The 13475-nt window shown below is 37.7% G+C and overlaps 1 protein-coding gene across 8 annotated transcripts in view; it reads right to left on the reverse strand.

The window, feature by feature from the left end:
• AK8 (adenylate kinase 8) overlaps positions 1-13475 on the reverse strand; it is a 91782-nt gene that overhangs the window by 52652 nt on the left and 25655 nt on the right. For all 8 annotated transcript variants that reach the window (XM_064523805.1, XM_064523804.1, XM_064523801.1 and 5 more), the window contains 2 exons: positions 11284-11415; positions 8272-8361 (listed from right to left, as the gene is read on the reverse strand). In XM_064523805.1, coding sequence (XP_064379875.1) covers positions 8272-8361; positions 11284-11415 — 222 coding nt within the window. The remainder of the gene's footprint in view (positions 1-8271; positions 8362-11283; positions 11416-13475) is intronic.

Genomic DNA, 13475 nt, shown 5'->3' on the forward strand with positions numbered 1-13475 from the left:
GCAGGTGCCCGCTGCTGCTGCCACGAAACCCCTCGGAACATCGCTGCTTGCTCATTTTGGAGCTAATGTGAAGGCTGGAAATAGACAAAACAACAATACTGATGTGGCGTTTGCGAAGTCCTGTAACACTTAGTAATTTTTTAGTAATTTCGTCAAATGAAATATGTATACAGAATTGTTACTACGCTCTCCACTCATACACATTTTATATATAAACACTGCTGAGAATGACATCTTGAAAGAATTGGAATAACTGTTTTAACACAGTAAAATAAATAAAATATTTCATTTCTACATTTTTAGGTATTTTTCTGTCTTGGCATATATATATATACATTTAGGTTTGTTGTCATTTAAAATAGAAATTATCTGTATTAAAGAGGAAGCGATAACATTTTAAAGCATGTACGATCCCAAATCATCAGTCAAACATACACGATAAATTAAGACTTTCAGAAAGGCACGTTAAAAGCGAGAGGTGCACATCATCCTTTCGCACAGCCTCCAAGCCAGTGGTTCAGGAATCTACGTCTGGACCACGCTTAGCGAGCGGTTATGCTGCCAGCCCCCCGCACTGCTTTACCTGTCAGTGGCATCTTCAGATCTAGCAATGGAAATTCAGTCCAAACTGGGAACCCAACACAGAGACACAAAAGCCTTTTTTCCCTCAAAATATCCCCTGCAATGTTTTCAGGGTCTCTGTGTATTTGCCTAATGACAGCAGCTATCAGAGCACCATGGGCTGATTTAGCGGGCTGGCACCGGGGTCAGGAGCCACACGCCTGGGCTCACGCCCGGGCTCGCTCCCTGGCTCAGCACAGCTGCGGGGAGTCGGGTCGTGTGCCTCCGTTTACCCACCTGCTAGACAAAGATTACTCTGAATGACCCCACAGAGATGTTTCTAGCTTGAAAGTTCCTAAGATTAGGAAGAAAACAGATTTTTACTATTTCATTCTACTCCTTTAGCTTCCGCAGAGATAGTACAGCTATGCACAAAACAGCAGCTCAGTTCTAGCCCAGCTAATCCACCATCGTCAGCCCTACCAACAAAGGTCCCTGTTTCCTCCTTATTTTTAAACTGGTTTAGCCCCACAGAAGAGTACAGGGTTTGTGACAGGACAGAATTTGCCTTACAAAAATGTTTTTTGCAGTAATAATATTCAAAAAGAATAGGCTTAGTCTGATACCAGGGGGAAAAAAAAATCGTTGCTTTCTAAACTGCACACTGGTTTACCACGGGATGAGAAGCGAGGCCGTTAAAGGGTTTGCTGCCCCTTCTCAGCGATGCCTGGCGCCAGCACGCACGCTAGCCCCATAGCAGCGGTGCCAGCTGTCCTGTCCCCCTTTGCCGTTCCCCCAGTACTCACCACCCACACGGAAGGGGCACTCAGCCCCGTAAACTGAACAAATCAGTAAGGGGCCATCGATCCAGGACCACTCTGGCTCATTTTGCAGTCACGTAGAGAACAGTGAATGAATGCAATGGTTCAAAAATGTTACGCACGCACAAGAGCAATCAGATGTTATGCTTGTCTTAAAAATACAGTCTGTTTCATACAGGGGCCTGATCCTGTATTGATGGCACCCAGTGACGTGGAGTTTAAACTCCAAAGACCATAAAATGGAGGCTGCTAATATGCAACACATTTCCCCTTCCTGCTGTCTTATAAAACCTCATGTGATTTCTCCATCCCAAACTCCAAAAAGAGAAGCAAACAGAATCTTAGTCAGCAGTATTTTGCTCATGAGCTAGTGCTTTATCCAGCTAGGCTGCAAGAAGAGGAGCAAAAAAAGGAAATAACCCATCCCTAAGTTTTTTCAAGAACAATAAGGATCCAAATAAATATAAAAGATTAATACTCTGCATTTATGTTGTGCTTTGCTGCTTAAAAGTCTCTGACAATCATAGGGCCCGACCTTGCCAAGGGCTGAGATCCCAAACTTCACTCAACCCCCCGAGGGTTTTGTGGCACTTTGGTGGTGCACAATTTGACACTTCATAACTTACACCCTCTCTTATCCCCTCACTCCTGCAAACCCGTTTCTCCAGCCGCGCTATCCCTGAGAGTTAGGACAACCAAGTACTGGAACCCCAATGACAATAATACTGAGGAATACTGTTGCAAAACCAGGTAAAATTTATACATCCATATCCACTAACTGACTGGCCACCACAATTGCTCCAGAAAACAACCTCACTAGAATCTTTTAAATAAAGTCCTGTACACTGTATATTTCTTCTGCACTGGCTTCCAGCATTTTTATCCTAAATAGGATGGTCTTTAAAAATATCTTTGTAGACTGATTCTCTCCACTGTTACTTCAGACCTGAATACCGGGTGACTAGATTTGCCAATTCTGGATTCTGCATATTGTACAGAATAAAGAGAATATATTCCTCAATATTCAAATAAAGAAAAAGAGGACTCTGATTTATTATATTGTAGTAATTCAATACATAAAAAATAATATTAAAACTCAGGAAAGAAGATGACAACTTACTGCCTTCGTGTAAAACTTTCTACTCTACAACCTTGTATTTTTTATTAAAGTATGGACACCTAAGAAAAAAAATATATATATATTTAAATTTTATTTTGTTCTCTTGACCACCAATTTTCTCCTGGTAGGAAAAAAGACTGCTACCTATTTTCCATAAAAAAACCTTTGTAGCAGTCCCAGTGGAAAAGTCAAAAGTTTGACTTGAAAAACGGAGCTACTTCAAAAGCATTGTCAAACAGAGGTGAAGGTTTCTTAAAAATGCATAAATTAAAGAATGGTGTATTCATAAATAACTCTGTAACTTTACACAATATATTTGTGATGGCGGTACATATATAGGTGAACATATAGCGCCGTTATAAAACTAACAAATAAAATAGGAAATCAATTTGTTTATTAGTTACTGCTTGGACTCTGTGTGCGTGTGCATGTGTGTGAAAAATGAAAGAAAAATGGAGAGTTTTTTTCAATAATAAAAAGGGAGTTGCACTGCAGGGCCCCTAAAGCTTGTGAAAAATTAAACTCGACGGATTCAAACTGTCCTATTTCCACTTCAAAAGAGAAGAGGCACTGAGCTCTTCCCAACTTATCTTCAAACGCCCAGCACCCTAGAAAGTTTCTTTAAAAAAAATAAAGTCTCTAGTTCCCCCAAGCACTGTACCCGTTACTGTAGCTGCTGTCTCTCCCTCTTCTAATTATACCCATGTGAGTCTATTAATCAACTTGTAAATTATTTAGAGAGCCATGCGCTGTCTTCAGCTAGTACAAACACACTGCATGCAAAGACTTGCTGAAAACCAATGGAGCTCCCAAAGGGTCTCTCTCCGATGTTCAGACAGCTTGCAGCTCGCCAGTACAGCACTGTTAAAAACAAGAAATAACACTAAGCTTACCTCCTCAGATATAAAGATTTACTCAGCCTTTCAACTCTGAAACTCTTTGCAAGTTTTTAACAAAGAGGAAGCTACTCTATTGTCAAATCTTTACTTCACACTTAGTGATGAGAATATTAATTTGATGTCAAAAAAAAAAGAAACCAAGTGCTTCAGTGAGGCTGTGATCGCAATCACCAGGGGACCCCAACTTTCAGAGGCTACACCAAAAAGCACCCCTTTAAAACCATTCCAGTTTAAAATAAGGGGAAAATCTACATTTGTACAGTAATAGTTTTTATTAGAAAATAGGAGAAATTAGGGAATTCCAGATTTTACCCCCCCACATGCAGAATGCCATTGGGGACACCTTCAGATATTACTACTTAAAAAATAGAAAAAGGAAGGGGGGAAAAACAACACAGATTGTGTGTGTTCAACTCTAACAGGCTGCAAACAGTGGGATGTTATCTGTCTTCTATGAATCAGCTCTCTCTACCACCTGAATCTTCATTTTGGAGGAGAAAACCATTACCCAAACTAATAGCAGTTCTCCCAGCTGAAAAGCAGAATCTTACTTTTTGGGGGTGTTTTTTCCCCCCGCACTTCATGATGGTTTCCTGCCCTTTCATTTTTCTTGGCTCCATTTACTGCAGCTTTGCAAACAGATATATTAATTAGCACTAATCACTTCATGCTATTTCACCATGAAGACATGGAAAAATTCAACAGAATGACATGCAAATTTCTTTTCATTTGACTGATAACCCATCCTATTCTTGTGATGACCCCAGTGCCAAAATGCTGCCACTTGTATTTTCATTAATGAAATGCAAAGATCTCACGGGGCAAATGGCAGGGACTTAAAAAGAAAAAAAATGCTTCTTGCAGTTTATGTTCTCTGGGGGTATCAAATTTTAAGGGACACCTTAAAAATGGTGATCATAGATATTGCAGATGCAGCACTAAATTAATGTGGGCCCATGATCTCAGTGAGACGGGTCCAGGATGCAATCTAGCCCTCCTCCGAATTACCGTGATCCGGGGACACAAACTCTACACGAAGGTCTTCATCAAGCCAATGGGTCCGTGAATGGCCTACCTACATGGGCACCATGTGTCCACATCCTGAAATGCCAGAAGGGGAGGACCAGTCTACGGAGCAGTCTTTTCGCAGCATTTCAGAAGGAATCAAAATGAGTGAATTGATTTATGTCAGTTCTCTTGCAGCCTGGGGGGGTTTTGGACGCTAAGCTAGCTTCTTGCTCCAAACAGGAAGGATTCTTTCTGGCTGCCGAAGCGAACAGAACGTGGTAAATCTTGCCACGGCATTAGCACTACTGAACAAGAGATAGAATGAGAGTTGAAATTGAAATTTAACATGGTAAACTGGTAACAAATTCCATTTTTTTTGCCCAGAGTAAATTCAGCAATAATTGCCCAGTACTCAGTGAAAACTGCAGTATCCTAAAGGAAAAGTCAGTGCATTTCATTGTCCAAAGAAGAACTCTGTTCTCTGTGTCCACAGAAAGCAGTCAGGTTGCTGAACTTTTCACTGAAAACATATTTTTAAATATATATATATATATTTAAATATACCAACTGTAGAATAGGATGGCCTGGGAATTTAAAAATTAATGGGCTCAAGGATATCTACACTGCCTTCATTAAGCAAAATAAATCACCCAAACACAAAATGGAGGAGTCTGATAAAGCAAGCGCGAGCATCTTCAGGAGAGAGTGAACACTGGAAAATGGGAAGGCACTGAGTTTCCTTCTGTGGTGAATAATAGAACTGGCTGGGCTCTTCTTGAGATGTAGTATGTACAAAGAAGCCATACAGGAAAAAACAATACAAAGAATGTTTGTGAATCCTAAAAACTAGAAATCTGAGTAAGTCAACCAGAACTAGAACAGAATAGATAAGGGACAGCTGCAATAACTCAATAAAAGGTTAGCTCTGAACAAGCTAGTTTTTATGCCTTTTTATGACACCACAACGTATCATGTTGGCACATCCTAAATGACTTTAACTATATGCAATCAGTTGTGCCCACAGGAAGGGAAACCATACCGAGATCAGTCCCCAAGGCAATCATTTTAAGAATATATGAGGCATACCTCAAGCTTTTATGACACTAGTTTGATTTTGACTGGTGATAATTTGAGAGCCACATTTCTCATGGTCTGTCCTTGGTACCAGGGTATTGCACTGTGATGATACCACCTGCGTGATTCCTCGCCCAGAGGAAGGACTAAGCTTGCTTGGTACATAACTAGAAATGCAAGGAAATTTTTCGTCAAGTTGTAGCTGCTTTTCCAGTTAGAAACATTGTCTGTTACTGGCTAAATTAGCTCTATTCAAATGTGATTTTCTTGAGACTGTAGGTAGTCAATAATAATGCAAGAATCTGTTAATGCAATCTGTAATAATGCAATCTCTGTTCTAACCTGGTTGTGACTCTGTACCAAGACAGCAAAGACTCTTTGCCCATCTTTCCTCCTCAGCGCACTATGTTCTTTCATTTTCTCCAAGGCTTTTTGTGAGGGCAGTAATGAATTCTTGTTAGTGTTTACTAATGTAAATTCATTCTTTGTTATCCCTGGGAGAGGAGGATTAGCAAAATGACAGAACTTATTATTTCTGGTATTGCTATATAATATTTATTTTTATTCAGCCCTTAATTTTGTAGTATGTCCCACCAAATAAAATATATGTGCATATAAACAAAAACTAAGAGAGAATTTTTTAGCACAATGTGCAGAAATATAATTATGACTCCCATTAACATTCAGAAGCACTGTACAGCTTTATCCTTGCATGTTATATCAAAAAAATCATCTAAATTTGAAATAATTTCTAATTTGGGGAAGAAAGGAATTACAACTTCAATTTCATTTTCCTGAAGTAAAAATAGCTCCCTTGGACTAAGAACACGTATATTTTTAGGACGGGATAAACATTACAGTCTGTGAAATTATTTCACCCTACTGGGAACGCTTCCAGTACCTCCTGTAAGGAACCTTAATAGCTAAGATGAAATTTGTAAAATACGCACAGAGCACACGTTTGGTAAAGCTCTTAAAGGACTTATCTTTGAAAATATAGATCATCCAAGCTCCCATCTCAGCCACAAATGCAATCTAGAGAGGGAGGTATTTACAGTGGCTGGCCTCTGCTCTGCAGGGGTGAGGAGAAAGTGAAATCATAGTATACACGTAAGATTCCCAAATCCATGGGTACCATGAAAAAGATACAAGTCCTAAGCCTAAAAGCACCTCGGCACGTGAGCTAGACGGCATGCACAAGTAGCGGCATTCCGGTCAAGCAGACTACACATATACAGAAGTTATTCCCATACATAAAAGCCTAGGATATGTTGTGACTAATATACACACCGATCTCTTGCCTTGACTTAAACAGGCATTCCAGCCAGCAGAATCTCTAAATCCAATCTTTCTGGAGGCCTCTCCTAGAAACAGCAGCCAGGAGCCATTAACCCACGAGCGAACGCAGCCGCAGGTGCTGAGAGCCCAGCACCGGTTGCTCTCTGTGCCCGTGCCGCAGAGGACCCAGCCGCTCTCGCTCGCTCAGGCCGGACGGAGCCACGCTTTCCCTTCGGCGGTCCCCCCGCCGCTTCCCCATCCCAGCAGTATGGTGGCTGCCACAGAATATTATTGCATTAAACCAGCTGAGTTACAGTACTAGGAATAAGTATAATCCATTCACTAGAGATGAAGTTGAGAGTTAAAAAGTATTATTGTGTCGCTTGACAAAGTGACTGACAGAGGGACAGAATACCCGGAGCTGCTGGCTGCCACAGGTCTTTCTGAAATGCTTAGAAAAGTACTGAGTCTCTTGGTATGGTACTAAGGGAACCTCAGTTAATTTTACTGGCTCATTTTTCAGATATGTGTAATTCAGTCTCAGAATTAAGCTATTGTGCAAAAAAGGGGGGCTTTCTCAGCTTTTCACCTCACCACATGGCTAACCTTGCCAAAAATAAAAGACGACAAAGATTTTTCTTTGCTCCGAGAGGTCTGCTCGAAATTCCAGTAATACTGAAGCTTAACCGAGATTTCTCTGTCTCCAGCAAAAGTGACTCCCTATATGTGTCTCTTTGGTAACCATTTGGTCTATTGCCAGAAACAGGACTGACAGCTCCTCTCCCAAGCCACTGTAATTTGGCAAAATAAACATTCTTCCACCCTACTGAAATACAACTTATCCTGCAGAACTACAGATCTTTTTTGATATTTAATTTCTACCACACAGAGAGAGACATCCTTGTGCAAGACAACTAACAAACGTGTAAGTTTAAGTTGCTGCCCTAAGGAGCTTACAGTATTTATGATCCATCTGAAATCACTGGGGAGACTTCCAAAAGCAACATATGCTTAGGTATTCTTTATGGTAGTCCCTCCTACCACCAAAAATGCTGATAGAAACAAAGTACATAGAAACTACAGTAGCATTTTATAAGTTAAAATACACATATAAAAGCAGACAGTCTTTATTTTAGCTCACTTGAAATTAAAATAAAAATGAAATATGATACTATGCTTTAAAAAGCAGTTTAAACATTTTTAAGTACACATATATCAGAATTCTGATTTTGATATAGAGATTAAAAAGCATGGAATTCAAATTTTGGGATGTGAAAAAACAATGAATTTCATTTAACAGTGAACTATTTGTTGCGAAGAAATCAGAGAGCTAAAAAAAATCTAACTTCAGCTCACCGTGCTATAAGTCATCTAACGAAATGGAATTAATCAGCTTTCTGACTACTCTAATGTAACTTAGATTAGAATCTGACCAAGAAAATTTCACTCACAATTTATTTTTTCCCACAACTCTATAGCTACAGTGCAACGAAACAAAAACATGCCCTACCTGGGCATCCCTTGTCAAAATAAGTCTTAACGAGTTCTCCAAGTTTTGTCTTGTCTGCAACAGCTTCCTTTAGCAGTTGCCCACAGCAAACTAAGAGGAAGGAAGAACAAAAAGACACAAGGTTAAATTTTAAAAAGGAAGCAAGAAAGAAAAGAAAAAAAAAACCCAGAAGCTGCATACTGGAATAAGGTCACTGAATAAAATAAAAGTTGTAGGTTTTTTGGGTTTGTTGATGGGATTTTTTTGGGGGGGGAGGCAAGCAGAGCAGAAAGCAAAGAGACTGAGCAGGGGAGAATACTGAATAAAAAAGAATACATTTGGCAAAGAACATATTAAAAACAGAGAGAGAAAGAGACTAATCAAATATGTTACTGAAATAATAACTCAAGGGATTGCTAGTGGTTTTCACTTTTTATAAACTTTTAATTGCTGAATAAAGTTACACCTGCTGAACAGCATCTGAACTGCACTGTTGGAGATGCAGGATAATATGCAATTCAAGGAAGTGACTCCTTGGATCATTTAATGATCATGTAAGAATTATATTTAAAAAACTGTGCTAATGCAATATTATCATTGACTTCAAATACACAGAACACCAGGAGATCTAGATTTAAAGTTCCAGTCAGGACAGTTGTACATGAACTAATGCTATTTTGGTATTGTACAGCACTTTTTGACTAGACAAAGCCACTGAGTCTTACTGTCCCATATGAGTTAGCTACGACAGTATTCATCCTCATTTTACAAATAAGGAATTAAGGCATGGAGGGGTTGCATAACATCAGAAGAGGCAGGGAGAGTCTGCACAACATCACAAAAAGTCCTAATTCCAACTCAGTTTTGCTTAATATTATATAACAATAATGCTGTACATTATTGCATGACCTTTCAATTAATAACCATAAATTGATTTCCCCCTTTCTGAAATCAACAGCACTACTGACTTTAACTGAAAAAGAATCAAGCACTTGCATCTGTTTTATCACTGTTTATCACATTCTTCAGCACGCAGGAGTAAAAATACACTACAAGAACATTTCCTGAGCAAAGTTGAACAAGTTTAGTGTTTGAGTGACAAGGAATGAACACAAATATTAATAGTCACTACTTTTCCCAGAGAAGCAAACTCATATTCACAGAAAATGGTCTAACTATGTAACAGAAATTGTGTATAGACCCCAACTTAGGACAACAAATATGTTTATGCTTAAATTCTACCCAATTTGTGAGAATATTTAAATATAGGATTAAACTTTTAAGCCTATGTTTCAATCCCAATGGCCTAACTGGAAATTAGGCATATGCTGAAGTACTGTTCTGAAAAGGATGTCCTTCCAGCTCTGTTTTAAATATGTAATTCTTGTAATAATTGGTTTACAGTATATTCACAATGAAATTCAGCATATGGATGAAGCAGTGGTAATAGTATTTAGTAAAGAGAGCAGCAGCTGTTTTATACCGTAGTTGCTTAAAAAAATAAAATGCAAATTTTGACCTAGATGAAAATACTACATCAAACTTACAGTTTCAGAAATATAGTTCAGAAAAGGTATTCAGAAACACAAGAGAACAGTAATCTTTAACACAGCTAACAGTTTTCTTTAATACATTGTAACAGACACATTTCATTTTTAATTAAGCCAATTATATAACTCTTAAAAATATGTCTTTGAAAAAATCTTTAATTTTTAATATGTAATGATAAAACACAGCAATATTAAAACATCTGATAGCATAAAAGTTCTATCAGTTTTATTTGTGGTTTTCAGTATTGTAATGTGGATTAAAATAAATTTACTCTGTTCAAGTGTACTGGATATTTTAGTCATTTAGTATTTTTGAAACACTAAAATAATGATAAATACTTAAAATACAATAATACTAAACCTAGACCCCTGACTGATAGATAGACAGTTTCAGAATTGTTTCCATCCCCTGAGTGGAACTGCAAAAACTAAACATCTAACCATTAGTTGGAATGATCGTATGGAAAGCATATACCCCATTTTGAAGGTTTCCAGTTTAAATTTGAAAATTATTTATTTTCTGAGCAGCTCTACTAAATATGTAACTGAAAACAACAGAGCTCACATCCTGAAGTTATTATTCACTGGTAAAGCCAAAGCCAGGTTCAGTGAATTCTTTTGCTTGACTTCCCCGGGAGTTCAGGGAAGACACCGAAGGACTGGCTACATCACTATGGACAGAATTAGTTCCACTAATTAAAGAATCCTCCCAACACAAAAAAACACTATCTACTTAATTCTTATTTTTTTCATTTGATATGCATTGAGAGAATACTAATGAAATTAACTTACATTTTACTTAACAAAGAGGATATGGCTAATCATCAGATTTTACAGACATTAGACATTTGCTTAAAATAATTTATGGCTACTCCAGTATTAGAAGACACTATAGAAAACAGACACAAATTGCATTGATCCTAGCACCCTCCTGGGTGTTAATATCATAGCATTTTTTAACATCAGCATGTACCACCATGAACAAGCCTCATGTAGCATTTTCTGGGCCTCCCTTATGAAAAAAAGAGAATGTACATTTTGATAATTGTTTCCTTTTCTAATACATTATTTTAGAAGCATGGAATCTAAGAGTCTTCCTTATAGTTCAGAGCAAATTCTCTTTTAAAAAAAATGCCTCAATTTTGGCCAGACAGCTGAAATTGCAAAGACATTATTCATGATCCACTGATACAATGAAGAATTCAGAGCACAACACGAATGTAACACATGAAAAACTACTGATCTAAAGAGTATAAAAAATGATGACTAAAAAAATGTTAGAGCTGGTTTGTCACAGAATATATGTTTTATTGGTTTATATTTCTTCACTGAAATACTTTTCAGACCCCTCAAAAATTTGACATCCACAGTGATGGTCTAACAGAGAAATTTTATGTGCAAGAAAGAAAGACAGCAAAAGATAAATGATCAAAAAGAAAGAAAAGGGGGAATTGAGCAAAGTGCATATTTACTGAGAACTTACTGTTGACAATGCCGTATTTCTGAGCTATTAGAGCTGCCTGCAGGCTCTTCCCACTGCCTGGGGGTCCACAAAAGAGAATCCGTGGTGTAAAGGGGGCAGCTGATCGGTGCCGTGTTTGGACATAGGTGAGAGCTATAACATGACAGGAAGACAAGAAATGCAGTTTATAACCTATTGCCTTTTTTTAAAAAAAGAACACATTGATTAACTTCTCTCTCTTTTTTTAAAGGTTGTTATGATCATCATTTATTTCACCACTGAAACATCTTGAGACTCCAACCAAAATCAAGACTGCTAAAACTGTAATGTCAGCAACTTACAATGAGAAGCACTTTAGAAATCTTACTGTCATTACACTCATATACTGTCTTTCATCAGTACATGTCAAACCATTTTAAAGAGTGGATTCAATTAATAATTGCTCTTTTACCATGTTGTTTTTAGCAGAAGTCATTTTTGCTTGATGGCTACAATTTTACCATGTAAATTATAGAGGGAGATAATTACCCTTAATACTTTCTACAGCCTCTGAACCAAATATTTAAGTGTAAAAACTCAGAATGTTAAATTCATATGACATTTACCCATTTTTTTATGTGATTAGCAGACTCCTCATCACAATATATGTATTTGTAGTAGAGTATGACATAACACAATAGAGCATTGACAACATAAAACTGAGAATGATTTTATTCTTTTGTCCACCATTTTTCCATAAAGTGTAAAAGCCATTTGATATTTTCAGTCTGATTCTACACTGTTTGCTGGACAATATTGTTTCATCTGTGTTTTCTAATGCATAGGAAATACTACGTTCACATCAGTCTATGGACTCCAACAGCTTCCAAAAGACCACAGACCATGTAAAGCATAATCAGAATTGCTGCATGATACAGATCTGAACTTCGTTACGGTCTCAAAAGAGAACCTGGTAGACTAGCAAGAAGCTAAAGTAAGGTGTGGCTTGACAGTGAGGATGAACTCTGATCATAGTTGGACGCAGAACACTCTTACACTCCATGCCCCTTTTGCTAACAACAGCGGTGAAAAGAGCAGCTCAAGCCTCAGCCCAAGCTATGTTAGCTTTCCTTACACATTCTTTTGCAAGTTGCTGGCCAAGGCTAAAAGCCATGCCACTGCATCTTGACTGCCATTTTTACCCGTGATTCAAGATAGCGTAGGCACACCTATACATGCTTCAATTTCCTCTGTAATTGCAGTGGATACAATTAAATTTAGCCCAAATATCTTAAATCATAAATTAAATAAAAGAGTCTATAGACTAAATAGTCCTTGTAATAAAATGATACTACAGTCTAACAAAACAGGGACAGGATTAGACATCAATGTTTGTATGAACTGCAATACCATATTAAAAAAGCACAAGGATCAGTATTTTAACAACCATTTTTAACACTGCTATATACTAACAATTCTTCTACGGACCCTCTCCTAGGCATACTTCCAGATCGTTATGAAATCTCTGTAAGAAAGGAGCAGCTCCAGCAAACTCCACTTCTGCTATTTCTAGAGAGTGAACTGGAGTATGGAGGATTTAACTCAAACTGCAACCACATGGGATCCTGCACATCTCTTACTCCAGCACCACAAGCTGTGCTGGGATACTATACTGTACAGCTGACTCTGATGTCACTTATCCTAGCACAAATCAGTAATTCCATTAAAATTTAAGAGATTACAAAACATTATATTTGTATGAAACAGTCAATTATAATCTTAACACAGATGCTCTCTTAATTGTTTTTAATCTCTTACCTGTAGGAACAAGAATGCATTAAAAAAATTGAAAATCACAACAGAAAATAGTCTGTTGGCTGCATAACTTGTCCAAAAACAAATATCAGCTAACCAAGGAGTGCTCTAGTTATTCTGAACATTTTCCATAACCAAGTGTATTGAAAAGCACAAACATTACAGGCAAAGCACCCTGCTTACAAATGATGCTTAATTTGCAGTAAATAACCAAGTTAATTAGGAGTAATGATCCCCTAGACAGTCTCCACATCTAATTATTCTTAAAAAAAAAAAAAAAAAACTGGCTGCTTGATGCACTGCAGAAAAAAGATCTAGAGAGGATTTTTTCATTCCAATTTTCAATTTATCTCACTACATTATTAATTAATAATAATTAATATTCAGGCACTCACATTTTTATTTACAATTCAAGGCAT

This window comes from Dromaius novaehollandiae, chromosome 20 (genome assembly GCF_036370855.1).
Source record: "Dromaius novaehollandiae isolate bDroNov1 chromosome 20, bDroNov1.hap1, whole genome shotgun sequence".
In the NCBI taxonomy this organism is placed as follows: domain Eukaryota; kingdom Metazoa; phylum Chordata; class Aves; order Casuariiformes; family Dromaiidae; genus Dromaius; species Dromaius novaehollandiae.